At 44.8% G+C, this 16,909-nt stretch overlaps 1 protein-coding gene across 1 annotated transcript in view; it reads right to left on the reverse strand.

Annotated features, from left to right (window-relative positions):
• TIPARP (TCDD-inducible poly(ADP-ribose) polymerase) overlaps positions 1 to 16,298 on the reverse strand; it is a 24,571-nt gene extending 8,273 nt beyond the window's left edge. Inside the window, exon 1 of the mRNA XM_009995713.1 lies at positions 15,358 to 16,298. Within this exon, the coding sequence (XP_009994015.1) occupies positions 15,358 to 16,298 (941 nt within the window). The remainder of the gene's footprint in view (positions 1 to 15,357) is intronic.
• Between the last annotated feature and the right edge of the window lie 611 nt (positions 16,299 to 16,909).

A 16,909-nucleotide genomic window follows, 5' to 3' on the forward strand; every position in this document is an offset into this window, starting at 1 on the left:
CTCTTTCTGGTTTTATTATACTGCTTTCACAGACAACTACTGAAGAGTTCCCACTTTAAAAAGTGGTGATCAGCTGGAATGATCCTTCGTTTCTCCACAGGGGTGAAGCTGTTCTTGGTGTTTATCATCACCACTTAACTGCCTTTGGGTCTGGGAAGTGCTAAGCAGAGTTTTAATGCTTCCAATCAATTTAGATTTCTCTCTTTGCTTTCAGTAAGCACTCATAGACACTTCAAGCAAAGATAAAGAATACTCCCAAAAGTCACATCAAATGTCTTAAAAAGGCAATTCCATGAGCTACTTTTAAAATCCTTTGGACACAAAGATAATTCTTTTTGCAACTCCCCCAGCACCTCCACACCAAGCCCTGACGAGCACGGGTTTTGTCTGACTCATTTTGGTGACCATCCCACAGCAGACACAGTTCTGGCCAGCTTTCTTCCCCCTGACACCAAGAACTCAGCACCCAACAGGAACATCTTGCCAGTCACACGCACGGTTCTCTAAAAACTGTCACAGAACCACGTTAATGAAGATGAAGATTTTGTCAAGGCAACACTATCACACCCAGTCTGTAGGACGTTTAACAGCATGTTCCCTATGTGTACCAACAGAAAATCATCAACAGAGGAGCAAACCAGCTCTTCTGTGTAGGAGCTATCATCTAATAACCCCTGTCCTCCCATCTGAGCTGCATCCCACCATGAGAGGTTTGCAATGGGAACTGTCATTCCCAGCCCACAGCAGCAGTGAGACTCCATCATAACAGCACATCAAGACACACATGGGGGACAAGGGATATGGGACAGATGCAGGCAGGAGGAAAAGGCACCAAGCAGAAGAAATGATCAGGAGGAAAGGACTAAAAGTAAATGTAGAGCTTAAAAAAAAACAGCACACACACTTTCTGGAGTGAAAGAACTAGTCACAGATCACCCCACCTTCCTGGTATGTGGTCATTTTGTTCCATAACAACAAGCCACAATCTGCTTTATTCGAAAACAATGTGTGAAATCATGAGGAAATCATCCCTCTGAAATACCAAGCTGTGTTATTAGTTATAGTCTTTGGAGGCAGCACCACAAGCTTGATGTTTTGAGTGAATTTCTTCATTAGTACCTTTTTCATGCTGCTTTAGGGACATTTGCTTTTTCTCATCAAAATGCAGTCTTACAATCCTGAATTTCAGTGCCTGAGAAAACTCTCATTTTGAGGAAAGTGCCTTTAGCAATTGGTATTGTTTATATCATCCTCTGGAGATTATCCTGAGGAGATGGACACACTGATTTGGGGTGACGTTGCACCTACAAATCCAAGCCATGAAAGAAGACCCCCAAAGACTGTGCTGTATATTGCATGAAACAAGTGCCCCCAAAGATATCCCACAACACAAACCCTCACCATTCAATCACTCATCCTCCCTTCAATCTCTTTTCAAGTCAGGTACTCAAACGTGGTTCTCCCTACTCCAAAGATCTGTGACCTCCAAGAAAGTGCCAAGAAATGGAAAAAACTTCTCTTTGTGAGTCAATTGGCTTATATTAAAGGTGGTCAAACCCAGAGGATTATTTACTTTTATGATAACTTTGTATGTTTGATGTGTTGTAGTGCAAACTGCAAATGAAAAGGTGTTTGCAGTTGTTCTATGCTAGTGCAGTGCAAAGTGAAATGAATCTCAAAATCCACATACACTCTGAAGATAAAGATTGTGCACAAGCATGGTGAGCTCTTTTTAAAGTGTCCACATACTGGTTAATATCCTAAAAAGCTAAAGAGCTGTAAAACTTTGAAGACTAGAAGAATTCCACAGGCACTTGAAACATGGCTGGCTTCTGATATATGACCTGGGTATTTCTAACACCACAGAATCACAGAATGGCAGGGGTTGACTGCCAGAGCAGGAACACCACAGAATCCAGGGCAGGTCACTTGTAAATTAATCCAGATGGGTCTTGAAAGTCTCCAGAGAAGGAGACTCCACAACCTCTCTGGGCAGCTTGTTCCTAAATGCATAAAAATAGTGTCTCCAACAGACACCCACAGCTCTGGAGCCAAGCAAGGGGAATCCGAGTAACACGGGGCGGGGGGGGGCCCTGTGGAAGGGAATTAATTTTTCAAGACAAGCACAGTATGAGCCTGCTCTTCCTCCTGCTTGCACTGCAGAGTGAGCAGATCCTCAGGATGAACTCCTAAACCCAGGCTGACACTGCAGCTGCAAAGCAGGGGATTTGTGTGCAGCCAGGCTTTAGCAGCAGAGCAGCTGGGGAGTGCAGGGTTCATACGTGGCTGCTTCTAGCTGTGCTGTAACACCACCAGAGCTTCACAGCCAAGTCCAGTAAGACAAATTGTGGTAGTTTTTTTCCTAAACAAACAAAATCTCTGCATGGCTAAGTGTGTGTCTGCATTCCTCATAAGATGCTGTTGAAGATAAGGCTGACAGCTAATGACAGCACACAGTGAAACCAGCCTGTCCCACAGCTCCACGTTGTTCTGCAAAACCTGTACAGAACGTGCCAAATTCCTTCTCAGTGCTGAAAAATGTGACGTTTGTCTGCTCTTTGGGATGCTTTACATTTTTGTAGCTCCTTGTTTCTGCCTCTGAGTCAGACTCTCCTCCCCTGCAAGCAAGCTGAGGACAGGGTGGCCAGTGCTCATCGACTCAGTCAAGGACCCAGGCACCAGAACAGCCAGTCACCATCCCTGGCAAGTCTGGCTAAGACACAGGACGTGAAGTGTTCTTGTTTTCCCACTCCTGAGCAGAACTGCTCAGTCCCTGTGACCGCAGAGGTCACAGTGTCTCTTGGTGACCCACCTTTTGGTGCCTGCCCTGACCCACGAGCAGGGCAGGACGGAGCTCGTCGGCCCCCGCGCACCCACCGCCGCTTCCAGCAGCTCCTACACAAACCCATCCCTCTCCTCTAGAGCATGGAACTCCATCCCCGTGCACTTCCTGCCTGGGTTAACTTACAGGCTCTCCGAGAGAGTCAGAGCTGCAGCTCAGAACCCCGTGAGGTCTCATGACTTCTCAAAGAGAAAACACAAAGTGTTTCCTGCTCGGCCACCCTCTGTCCCTTCCCCTCAGCTGTGACCAGGGAGAGGCTCAGCAGTTTCAGGATGTAACACAGCAGAGTTTTCCTGAAACTCAGACTCCTGATAGGTTATATTTCAAGTTGCTCAAGTGTTTAGAATGTTGCTTCCCATTAATTTTAATTAGGTGGCCAAAGTATCAAAATACCCTGAAATCTACACAAGTCTTTTATTTTTTCCCTGAATAACTATAAACTTTTGAGCTGCACCCATGGCTCCTACCTACCAACAGGTTATTTGGGATACCACTGCATTACTTTATACAAATGAACATTTCAGACAAATGCTTTTATTGAAGTGACTGTACTTGAAAAACACACCATGTGTCCCAAAGCCTACCTGATTTGTTGTTGGGTTTTTTTCCCAATTATAACATTGGGAATAAGGAAATAAAATCTTTCACAAAAAATACTTGATTCACATAAAATATGTGTGACATTGTATTGCATGTATTATATTCTTTAATGGAGTATTTCTCTATTCAGAAATATTCTCTTTTTCACACTGTAACATTTAGTGGCATTTAAGCTTTGAGATCCTAAGAGTTATTTAGCAGAGTTGTTTAATACTGGCTCCTTAGTTAAAGCCCTTCCTCTGTACATTAAAAAGCCTATTAGCAGCTTACATCCTGCAAAGCTATGAAAAAAATGAACTGTGATTACAGCAAGTGATTGCATGAACACATTCCTGGCTTCAGCTTCAAGACACCAGTGATGAAAGCAAAGGTGACAACTGCACCTCTCAGCTGCCCCAGGCCTGAACACAGGCCAAAGACTCCAAATTTAGGGCTCCAGAACAATGAGAACGTGAGATGCTCAAGGTGATGTCTGATGTGTTTAGCATAACATCTCTTTACCTTCACACAGTATAATGGTTTGCTACTTCTGAGGTACAGTGTACACTACCTAAAGTGTATATCATGTATAGGTTATGGGTAATGGATATGGAGAGGGAAAAGCCAAAAATAAAGCAGCAAGGCCCTCAGCACCTTGCTCTGTGCCCTGCAGAGCTACAGGTCCTGGGAAGTGGGAGCAGGGCTGCCTGCCCCCAGGAGCTGCTCACGTGCAAGGGCCACAGTGATGACAGTGGCAGAACAAACACACACCAAACCTGCAATTAAAATCCTGTGTTGTGTTTCGGGGTGAGACAGACCCATCCCAGCACTTCCTCTGCAGTGTCTCCAAAAGAGGAGCTCCACGAGCAGGCTCCTTTGCTCTTTAGGCTTCTCTTGGGCAGCTTTGTAGCTAACAAGTCAGGTACTCAAACGTGGTTCTCCCTACTCCAAAGATCTGTGACCTCCAAGAAAGTGCCAAGAAATGGAAAAAACTTCTCTTTGTGAGTCAATTGGCTTATATTAAAGGTGGTCAAACCCAGAGGATTATTTACTTTTATGATAACTTTGTATGTTTGATGTGTTGTAGTGCAAACTGCAAATGAAAAGGTGTTTGCAGTTGTTCTATGCTAGTGCAGTGCAAAGTGAAATGAATCTCAAAATCCACATACACTCTGAAGATAAAGATTGTGCACAAGCATGGTGAGCTCTTTTTAAAGTGTCCACATACTGGTTAATATCCTAAAAAGCTAAAGAGCTGTAAAACTTTGAAGACTAGAAGAATTCCACAGGCACTTGAAACATGGCTGGCTTCTGATATATGACCTGGGTATTTCTAACACCACAGAATCACAGAATGGCAGGGGTTGGAAGGGACCTCTGGAGATCACTGAGTCCAACCCCCCTGCCAGAGCAGGAACACCACAGAATCCAGGGCAGGTCACTTGTAAATTAATCCAGATGGGTCTTGAAAGTCTCCAGAGAAGGAGACTCCACAACCTCTCTGGGCAGCTTGTTCCTAAATGCATAAAAATAGTGTCTCCAACAGACACCCACAGCTCTGGAGCCAAGCAAGGGGAATCCAAGTAACACGGGGCAGGGGGGGGGCCCTGTGGAAGGGAATTAATTTTTCAAGACAAGCACAGTATGAGCCTGCTCTTCCTCCTGCTTGCACTGCAGAGTGAGCAGATCCTCAGGATGAACTCCTAAACCCAGGCTGACACTGCAGCTGCAAAGCAGGGGATTTGTGTGCAGCCAGGCTTTAGCAGCAGAGCAGCTGGGGAGTGCAGGGTTCATACGTGGCTGCTTCTAGCTGTGCTGTAACACCACCAGAGCTTCACAGCCAAGTCCAGTAAGACAAATTGTGGTAGTTTTTTTCCTAAACAAACAAAATCTCTGCATGGCTAAGTGTGTGTCTGCATTCCTCATAAGATGCTGTTGAAGATAAGGCTGACAGCTAATGACAGCACACAGTGAAACCAGCCTGTCCCACAGCTCCACGTTGTTCTGCAAAACCTGTACAGAACGTGCCAAATTCCTTCTCAGTGCTGAAAAATGTGACGTTTGTCTGCTCTTTGGGATGCTTTACATTTTTGTAGCTCCTTGTTTCTGCCTCTGAGTCAGACTCTCCTCCCCTGTAAGCAAGCTGAGGACAGGGTGGCCAGTGCTCATCGATTCAGTCAAGGACCCAGGCACCAGAACAGCCAGTCACCATCCCTGGCAAGTCTGGCTAAGACACAGGATGTGAAGTGTTCTTGTTTTCCCACTCCTGAGCAGAACTGCTCAGTCCCTGTGACCGCAGAGGTCACAGTGTCTCTTGGTGACCCACCTTTTGGTGCCTGCCCTGACCCACGAGCAGGGCAGGACGGAGCTCGTCGGCCCCCGCGCACCCACCGCCGCTTCCAGCAGCTCCTACACAAACCCATCCCTCTCCTCTAGAGCATGGAACTCCATCCCCGTGCACTTCCTGCCTGGGTTAACTTACAGGCTCTCCGAGAGAGTCAGAGCTGCAGCTCAGAACCCCGTGAGGTCTCATGACTTCTCAAAGAGAAAACACAAAGTGTTTCCTGCTCGGCCACCCTCTGTCCCTTCCCCTCAGCTGTGACCAGGGAGAGGCTCAGCAGTTTCAGGATGTAACACAGCAGAGTTTTCCTGAAACTCAGACTCCTGATAGGTTATATTTCAAGTTGCTCAAGTGTTTAGAATGTTGCTTCCCATTAATTTTAATTAGGTGGCCAAAGTATCAAAATACCCTGAAATCTACACAAGTCTTTTATTTTTTCCCTGAATAACTATAAACTTTTGAGCTGCACCCATGGCTCCTACCTACCAACAGGTTATTTGGGATACCACTGCATTACTTTATACAAATGAACATTTCAGACAAATGCTTTTATTGAAGTGACTGTACTTGAAAAACACACCATGTGTCCCAAAGCCTACCTGATTTGTTGTTGGGTTTTTTCCCAATTATAACATTGGGAATAAGGAAATAAAATCTTTCACAAAAAATACTTGATTCACATAAAATATGTGTGACATTGTATTGCATGTATTATATTCTTTAATGGAGTATTTCTCTATTCAGAAATATTCTCTTTTTCACACTGTAACATTTAGTGGCATTTAAGCTTTGAGATCCTAAGAGTTATTTAGCAGAGTTGTTTAATACTGGCTCCTTAGTTAAAGCCCTTCCTCTGTACATTAAAAAGCCTATTAGCAGCTTACATCCTGCAAAGCTATGAAAAAAATGAACTGTGATTACAGCAAGTGATTGCATGAACACATTCCTGGCTTCAGCTTCAAGACACCAGTGATGAAAGCAAAGGTGACAACTGCACCTCTCAGCTGCCCCAGGCCTGAACACAGGCCAAAGACTCCAAATTTAGGGCTCCAGAACAATGAGAACGTGAGATGCTCAAGGTGATGTCTGATGTGTTTAGCATAACATCTCTTTACCTTCACACAGTATAATGGTTTGCTACTTCTGAGGTACAGTGTACACTACCTAAAGTGTATATCATGTATAGGTTATGGGTAATGGATATGGAGAGGGAAAAGCCAAAAATAAAGCAGCAAGGCCCTCAGCACCTTGCTCTGTGCCCTGCAGAGCTACAGGTCCTGGGAAGTGGGAGCAGGGCTGCCTGCCCCCAGGAGCTGCTCACGTGCAAGGGCCACAGTGATGACAGTGGCAGAACAAACACACACCAAACCTGCAATTAAAATCCTGTGTTGTGTTTCGGGGTGAGACAGACCCATCCCAGCACTTCCTCTGCAGTGTCTCCAAAAGAGGAGCTCCACGAGCAGGCTCCTTTGCTCTTTAGGCTTCTCTTGGGCAGCTTTGTAGCTAACACGGTTGAAAATAAAAAAATCTAGTGTTGTTACTCACAGACTTTGCAGCCTCTGTCTGGAAATATCAGCTGGGAGAAGAGGAGGAAGGAGATGATGAAGGCTACAGTTTGTTAGCTGCTTGGGAAGGCAGGAAATGTACTCAAATACCTTGGTGGGGCAAAGTGCTGCTCCCACTGCCTCTGCATCACACAGCAGGAACAGCCCTCAGCACGGCTTGAAACCAGTCAGAAAAACAAAGCTGCCCTTTCCTACAGAAAAATGTATTAAACCTCTCTGCAGACACCAGAAAACTGTGCCTCAACTTGCTTCTGAGGTAGAAAATTACTACCTCCATTTTCCCTGGGAAAGACAGATTAAACCAGCTCCTCCAAGGTCCCACAAGAACCTGTGACAGAGGTGGGAATGGAGATTTCTTAAGAACTTATCTGCATCAGCTAACCCAATACAGGTCTCTATTTATAAAACAAGGCAGTTCAGTAGAAGTATTAGCACTGAAAGAATAAGCATATTGAACTCAAGAACACAGCACACAACCCTACATTTGGGGCTGTTCAAAGCTCTCAACAGCAGAACCTGGTTCCCTGGATAAGCTGCATTTTCACCATACCCCAACCATAATAAACAACACAAAGACAATCTCTTCAGGACACTGAGCTGAGTCACAGCACTAGCAAGTCACAACATTGAAGTTTTTGGTTTGTTTTGTTTTTCAATTAATGTAGCCAGCTAAAATAAGGATATTTGGGCTCACTCTTTGCATTCTGCTGAAGAACTTCAAATGCATGAGCCTTCTGTGCTCTTTCCATTCAGCAAGACAAATGTTGGCTAGATTTATATGCACAACTACGTGATAGGAGAAACATTCTGTAAGTGCTCTGAGCAGGCATGTGGTTTCAAACTCTTCTCCTAAGTTCAGTTACGTGTCAAGGGTCTTACCACAAACAGGGTTCAGAAAAAAAAAGAAACCCAGTGATCAACAAAGGTCTGTGCAGGAAATGAGACTCTGTTCCCATCAGAACAGCTGTGATACAAAGCATGACTGAGAATCAAGCACCACTTCGATGGTGAAACTGTTGGTTTTCTCTCTATGACTAAACCAGTTCCTCTCTGCAATAGCAACAACTGAAAGCCTCGGGGAACAAGTGAGCTTGAAAGATCCAAGCAGGTATGAAAACCCTTTGTACATAAGGCTGAAAGGTTAGTTAAATGGAACTCAGCAACTGTAGATGTAAATCAGGCATTTACACCTTCTGGTGACCCAAAAGTGGCAACATTTCATCTTACTTGAAGTAAACAGTTACTTGAAGTTGCAGGCTGTGGCCCAGCTTTGGGTCAGGGACCAAGTGTTTAAACTCCACTGCATAAAACCAAATTTCATTTAAAGTATATCTTCTTAATAAGATCTTTCTTTTTAAGCAAAGATTCTGAAACATCAGATCTTAAGGTAACAGCAGCCAAAATTGACTCCCATCAACACCAATACCCATTCCAAGTGAGTAACAGCAAGGAAGGGCCCAGGAGAATGTTCCTGAAGGAATGTTCTTCAAACTGCTCTTCACAGTACTGCAATAAAAGTGCAGCCAAACCACACTCACTGCTCTAAGGAGTGTGGAAATAAAACAGGAACCTTCCCTCACAGAAGCAATATTTTGCACCAGGGCAAAAAAAACCAACACAAGCTGGTAAACACGGTCCTGCAGTCTTGATTTTATCATCATCTCATCATTCTTAAACTGAAGAGAGGAGCAGCAGGTGTCAGGGCAGGAAATTAGTTTCGTGTTTGACTTCATTTGTTCCCTCATGTCAGGCTGCTTCTCACTGCTGTGCCTGTAAACCAGGCTGGAGGCTCAGAAAAGAGAAAGGTGCTACAGGAGATCTCCCTCTACACTTGAAAAGCTCCATCATCAGGGCAAAACAAACAAATAAGCAACTATCAATGTAGTAGGAGCTTTACTACTCCTCCTGTATTTATATTCTAAAAAGTTGGCAAGGTAAGTGTTCCTGCTTTGGCAATTGGTGGTACTTGGAAAGCAACCTGCTGTGATTTCCACAGGGAGAGGGTCTAGCCTGACTTGCAGGTTTGTAAATCTGAAACAACTGCTGACATACTGGTCCAGATACATATAGAGCCTGGATGAAAGCCTGACCCCAGAGCTCTTCTGGCAAAAAGAAAAAAAAAATAAATCCACCAGGCTCTCAGACACAGATACCATCTCTGGATCAGGAAGGCATTGAGGCATGACTGCTGGAAGATAAGAAACTGCACTGAGAAGTATGTTTGTTCTCTTCTCTTCCCAAAAAGCTCACTATCAGTCACTTTTGGACATCAGGTACTGGGTTGAAGTGGTCTTTTCATGTGAAGTACTCTTAAGTTCTGAAAATCTGCAGCAATGAGGAGGTCAAACACATTCAGATCCTCCAGGGATTACTGCATGTACCATATTCCATAACTCAAATCCATGTTACATCTTCCATTTGCCATAGAGGATAAATACGGATGTCCTTGACTGAGACAGATTGCTGGTTTCAAAGGTCTCCTACCCACACTGGATGGGGATACATTCTGCAGAGAGTTTTATGTTGATAGATGTTGTAGAGACAGCCCAAGCACAGTTCTGAGTGGCAGAAGAGCTCATCTAGGACATGGCCTTGACATCACAAGAGAGGCATTCACTGGCACAAAGCTGCACTGTGAACACTTAGATGATCTGAGTCTAAAGACCCATTTTTTAAAAATGTTCTGCACAGACACACCTGCTTCTATATTTTTATAATTCTGTCCAATCCCAGGACTTAAAATACCTCTGAAACATACAATAAATACTGAAACTGCATCAGTCCCATCCATGTTTTACATAAGATGATCATATACAGGCCACCAGTCACTAGTGATCACCCATTCTGGATGGTCCATCTAATGCTTCATGTCCCACCCTCTACACACAGCTTCCCAAAAAAAGGACTCCTTCATATGTTTGACTACAAGTATCAAATTTTGCAATAAGTACTCAGCTCAAATCTCTCCTGATTGCAACAAATACTTGTACCATCCAGGAAGGAACTTCACGATCACTGCTCTTGCTAAGCAAATAACTGTAACAGACTCTTTCTGTTCCTCATCCTCACCGAAACGAGCAGGCAGACAAGGCTCCCAGGCTGTGCCTGCTGGATTCCCTCCCTGCAAGCAGCTCTTCTGAGCAATCTGCTACACCAATTACAAATCTTGGTTTCAGGAAGGACTGTTTCATGACCGTAAGTACACAGGGAACAGACTGACCTCAACCTGAAGCCAGGTGACAGCTGTTTCCAAAAGTGCAATCTGTTTATTGACGTGAAACAAGAGAAGGGGTCCATGAGTGACTGCAGATTGCCAGGGCAGCTCAGCACAACACTTGCACCTTCCCTAGAGCCCTACAGCTAGAAGCCAATTCGGTTTATTTCATATGTAAATGATATAACAAAGTGGAGCAAACAGAAATTCATCGGAGCAGTACTGTTATCAAGCACAAGGCAAACACTTCCAAAATCACTTCCCAGGCTTCGTATTTAGTGTCTCTGTCTTGCATTCCTTCTAGCAAGGGTGTAAGAGAAGTGGAGCATTCAAGGAACACACATGAAATGGCCAGGCACGGAGCACTTCAGCTGGCTCCTCATCTCCAGTGTTACCCATAACACGGGAGTTACCTCCTGCACGGTGGCAGCTGTGCAGAGCAGAGACACTTCCTAAATTTAACTGTGCAATTGGTCAGAGGACACAGAGAAGTCCCTGAATGACTGACTTTGCTTCCACCGTGCTCTGCGGGATTTTAAAGTCATGTTCTAACAGCAGCAGAGGAACAAGTTAGCCCATGACCAGAAGCAAGAAGTAAGGAAAACTAGTTTCCTTTCCATTTATTTCTGTCTTCACCTTTCCTTCCCACATGCCTCACTGGGTAACCTCATTGGGGAGCACACAGTATCCACTCTGACTTCATCCAAGAACCATGCACATACACTGAGTAATCAGGCAGCTGCTCCCAGGGCGAGTGTGTACCCCTGGAGGGCCACCTGCTTTTCCTCTTCATTTTGGCCTCTCCCTCCTAGCTAAAAGGAGCCATTTCACAAAACTTACAGGAATTACAGAAACGGAAAAAAAAGAATAATAAATAATCCAAGCAACTGTGAGAAGGTGCCATTTCACATGAGCTGGGACACGCCGGGGCACACGTGACCAGAAGCAAGAAGTAAGGAAAACTAGTTTCCTTTCCATTTATTTCTGTCTTCACCTTTCCTTCCCACATGCCTCACTGGGTAACCTCATTGGGGAGCACACAGTATCCACTCTGACTTCATCCAAGAACCATGCACATACACTGAGTAATCAGGCAGCTGCTCCCAGGGCGAGTGTGTACCCCTGGAGGGCCACCTGCTTTTCCTCTTCATTTTGGCCTCTCCCTCCTAGCTAAAAGGAGCCATTTCACAAAACTTACAGGAATTACAGAAACGGAAAAAAAAGAATAATAAATAATCCAAGCAACTGTGAGAAGGTGCCATTTCACATGAGCTGGGACACGCCGGGGCACACGTTGCTGAGCAGACGCTGCAGTTCCCGTGGCACACAGGGATGTCTCTTTGCCAAGAGAACAGGTGGAATTTTCAGTCAAAGGGGGAACTGACGGGTCAGGAACTGCAGAGTTGTTTCAGACAAATCCTTGTGTCATCAGTAATGGTGTTGCTTATTTTGAAAAGAAACATATGCATGACTGGACAGGTGTGTGTGTGTGGGGGGGGAAAACCTGCTCGGTTCTGCAGCCAAGTATTTCCCCTTACTAAAGAGCATCTTAAAATATCCCAGCTTGGGTACTCTCATGCTGGAAAGCAGTACTTGGCATTGTCCTCTCAAATACTTAGCTGCAAGCTGGAACTTCTCCAGGGCCTCTCCTCACATGCATGAAGAAAACCGAGTGCTTTGAATTATTTCAGCCTGCTTAAGTGCATACTCCCCTGTTTGTTTAGAGAGCTTGGTATTTGTCTCTAAATACTTGATAAACTTAAGAAAGCAAAAATATAAACAATTTATGATAAAGTTTTATATTCAGTTTGAGGCCAAACTACACTAAGTATCTGAGGCAGCCATATAACAAAGAAGTAACTAAACAAGGTTCACCACTTCTCCCACTTTAATATCATATTACCTTAGGAGAAACACAACAACTGAATGTATATCATACATTACTCATCTCAATAACATTGAGATGAAGAAAGATGTATATAAATAGCTACTTGAAGAACATCATATTTTCTTTCAGAGCTCATTCTCTAATTGAGCCAATAGCCCAGCACTTTCTTGAACAGCCCAGCTTTCTTGGAGCAGCACACAAAGGCAATACTATGCATGCAGACTGTAATGATTACTTACCGTGCCATATAAACCGACTTTAAAACAAAGGAGAATAAACAACTACCACCCACTGGTTGTCAGGCTGGCTTCTGCACAGCCTTTCTTGGACATGCAAACTGCTGAACAGACATTTCCTTGTTGTATGCAATCTGTATAGATAGGCCTGTAAAGCTAGTCTGACCACAAGAGATTAATAGCTTTAGCCAAATAATGCGGTAACCATGTGAACGATGAGCTGTTCTAGCATGTTTGCGCGCCTCTCGGCAAGGTTCAGCACACTGCTATCTGCATCTTGTTGCCAGGAGACACAACATCGCCCCGGAACAGAAGGGAAGGCAGGTTGCAGTGACCACCAGTGAACTCCATGGAGAGTCACACCAAGTGCCAGCAGACCACATCAGAAGGTTTAGCAAGCCCTTCTGATACAAGATGTTGCGCAAGAAGACAATACATAGCAAAACTCCTACCTCCACTTCAAGATCCAATTCAAAACAACATCAAGTTTAAGTTTCAGTGTGTAACAGATTCCACGTTTGACATCAGAAGCTCTAGTCTTGGAAACTAGATTCTCACTGACACTTATCCACAAGCTTTTCCAAGGGATGAAATACACACAAGAGTTACAGGACTTGCCAATATGTCATTCCGTGGTAAATGGATATTAAAAATTTACAGCAGTCATCCAGCCTTGCACTGGGGCATGATTTTGCAGCACTGACTGAAGCAAAGATCTTCACATCAGAGAAGGAAGAAGAGTGCAGGCTCTAGAATTAGCAGCTCGAAAGAGACTTCAGTTAGAAAATACTGCTGCTTAAAATCATTTTAGTCCCAGTAGACTACTTTTACCCAAAGAAAGCAGCTACATGGGCACTGGCTGGGTAGCCAGGTGGACTCAGGGAGATGAAGTCCAGCTGTGTTCACAGAGCCTGCCTGCCCCTGGACAGCAGCTTCAGGCCCAGCACAGCCAGTTTCCTGCCACTGCTGCTGACGTCCCGAGCCACCGGCATCATGTGCCGGGACACGCACCCCAGAAGTTTCAGACAGACAGAAACTCTGTGTACCAAGAGACCAAAATACTCACCAGACTGGAAACCTGCACAGTAAGTGTAAAGGCAGACAAGGCTATTCAGCCCATTTTACAGGCTGGAGATGACTAAGCAATTAGGGAGCATTGTTTCTTTTAAAATTAACCATCCTTAACTCCATCATTTAGACGCTGGAGATGATGTGTGTAGCGATGGGTTCTGTGACACAGGCTTCAGAATAAAAACTGCTTGTCTGCACAGAGCTCACATTGAAATTCTTTGTGTGGCTTTGTCTTACTTCTACATTTGCTGTTTTGTTTTCAGAAATCATTTCAAATACTTGGAAAAAAATGGAAGCTTCTCATTGTAGCGTACAGCACAGACTCATATTTTTTCCCCCAGACAATTCTATAAGGTACAATTACTCCCTGTTACATATAATTCTTATTTCCTACTTCACTTTCATTTGCAGTGTGGGGTCTCCATATTCTGGTGCTGTCTTCAGTAAAGAGGATGAAACCACAGAGGCTGATGGAGCCTGAGTTTTAGTGCCTAATCCAGCACCCAGTGAGGTCAAAGTAAAGACTCACGTTGACTTTAAGTATCAGATTTGGTCACCAGTGCCTAATGGGAAATCTCAGCATAGTAAATGAAAATTAAAACATTAAGGAATAAGAGAGGCAGTGAGAACAAATCCACAAGGCCCCAAATGGCAAAGGCAATTGAAGTTTTTATTACACCATCACAGAAGCTTCGCTTTGAACTGTAAGTAAAATGGGTTGCACCAGACTCACAGTTACAGCAGGGCAGATAAGATAGGAGAAATTTGCATTGTATGCTTCCTCCAGAAAATAAAAAGACAGCCTACACCCAGCACGTACCAGAAAACAGGCTGTAGGGGTTCGATGGACTTACTAACATCAGCACTCCCCACTACTACTCAAAATGGAACCTGCATGATAAAAGTTGAAAAAGTTTTGTTCCAGATCTCAAGGTGCAGGATCAAGCCTCTGTTTCTAACATAACCAGGGAAACTAACACCACGATGGATAAATAGCTTCTCATTAATACTTCAACATTTTTACGTGACAACTTAAATAGATGAGCAGCATTTCTGCAGGTATCGCTCAGGTTATTCAGAGTGAATCAGCTGAAACTTCCCCATGCATTAGCAACTGCACGAAATTTCCAGTCAAAGGACTTAACAGCACCTATCTGGTTTGAGTTGCATAGAATGTAATTATGAAAGCTGTGCTTGGAGTGCAGTCAATCTGGATTACAGTGACAGAAAGCAACTGCTCTCTCATTCCTGTTTCAAAGGCTCATTTGTGCTGCCACTCCTTCCAATTCGGAGAAAAAAACTAATTAGGAACATCAAGAACAAGTACAATGTTACACAACAGTCTCTGTCAGCTCTCTCCATTTCTACATGCTCTGAGTCCTTCACCTCCAAAGAATACCTGTCAGGTGACAAGCAGCAGTTTTAACACATGTGCAAGCGTTGTGCCAAACTTGTTACAGTATTATTCAGGTATCATCATCACGGGGTTCATAAAACACTTCTGTGCAAAACATCAAGACAAAAGAAGGCACAAATGTGGCACGTTCTGTTATATTTCTGCACCACTGCTCAATTGAGCCCCCAGGGCTTTCCTAGTAAGGGAGTAAATTCAATTACCTACCGGTATTTCACTTTGATCCTGTCATTGTCAGGGTTGCAGTAGAGTCTTTCCAGATGCTCCTGGGAATCATTGGTTACACTTTGCCAACTCTGGGTCGCTGTCCTTCTCACTTGCCAATGATAAGGCAAGACTGTGTGATGTTTGGGACAATCACTGCCATAAACACAAGTGCCCTGGAGAAAATCCACACAGATTTCTATTCCGTCTTCCTGATGGGTGTGATACTGCAGCTGGTTCAAGAGCTCAAACACCAGGTCAAGAGAAGCTTCTTCACTTTTATCCTGGAATATCCCAGCACTGAATTGATTGCTCGGGTTCAAATTGTATTGCATCGGACAGCTGTTCTCCTGAAATAAGCCAGATGTGTAGCTTTCCAGAATCTTGTCTGGGAACAAAGGACAAGCTGCACCATCACTAGAAGCCGGGTGCAAAAGATGATCCTGGAATGATTCATTATTATTATTATCAGCAGCTGTTCCAGGAGTAGTGTCTGGTGAGAAGCCTTGCCCTCCTGACTGAGCATCCTGCTCAGGGTGCCCAGAAGAAGGACGAGCTACTGGCAACTGACTCTGCACATCTGGAGCTGTTGGCACCAGCACAGTCACGTTACTTTCTGGTTGGGGGCAAGAAGTACCGAGGTCCAGAGTCTTTTTCACAGCAGGTTCACACAGATCACCATGATCACCACCTTGCCCTCGGGGCACAAAGACTCTATCCAAGGTCCCAGCCCCCAGCAAACTGGTGAAGATCGGCCGCAAAGCCCGGAGAGTTTCCGTGTCCAGTCTCTTCTGTGCTTGCTGCTTCTTCTTGAAGCAAGGCTTCACTGGTGGGATCTTTTCAGACAGTCTTATCTGAGGAGGAAAGTCCTCTGCAGGAGGGCACTTCATTCCTGGGCACTGAGCCTGCTGCACAACACACGCTGGCTCTGGTTCCGTGTCCATCAGACAGGCTGCTCTCTCCAAATCACTTTCAAATGTCCCAGAGCCTCCCAAGAATCAATCTGGGGCAGAAAGGAAAACAAGACAGTTAATCTCTCTAATTGCTCATGGTTGACACGAACAAGATCACCCCTAGAGAGGATTTCGAGCCAGCAACAGCAAACTCCTCCCTTCTCTGTGACTGTGGGTAGCCCCTAGGCACGTAAAGCATGAAACCAACTAAACTCAGGCTAATTAATCCCAAACGCACTCGTCCTCTTCTCACACATGAAATCTCAGAGACACTCAGGCACGCACACACAGTCCCCAGAGGATGAGTAGGAAAGGGGGATGGCCTGATGGCCTCCTCCTTGTGGTGGTGTTTAATAATAAACAGCACTTCGGTTCATTCTATTCCACAAAAGCGAACACCGCACTGTTCATTTCCGTGCCTCCCTCACACGCGGACCTGAGAAACAGAAGCATCAGCAGCCGCACAGCCCTGAACGTTCCCACCGCACTTTAAACATCCACGGCTCGTTTCCTCCCCCGGCAGACACGGGCAGGCGCTCACACCCCATCCCCCCCACATCCCCAGCCCGCACACATCCCCATCCCGCTCACATCCCAGCCCG

This window comes from Chaetura pelagica, unplaced genomic scaffold (assembly GCF_000747805.2).
Source record: "Chaetura pelagica isolate M959 unplaced genomic scaffold, ChaPel_1.0 scaffold394, whole genome shotgun sequence".
NCBI classification, from domain to species: domain Eukaryota; kingdom Metazoa; phylum Chordata; class Aves; order Apodiformes; family Apodidae; genus Chaetura; species Chaetura pelagica.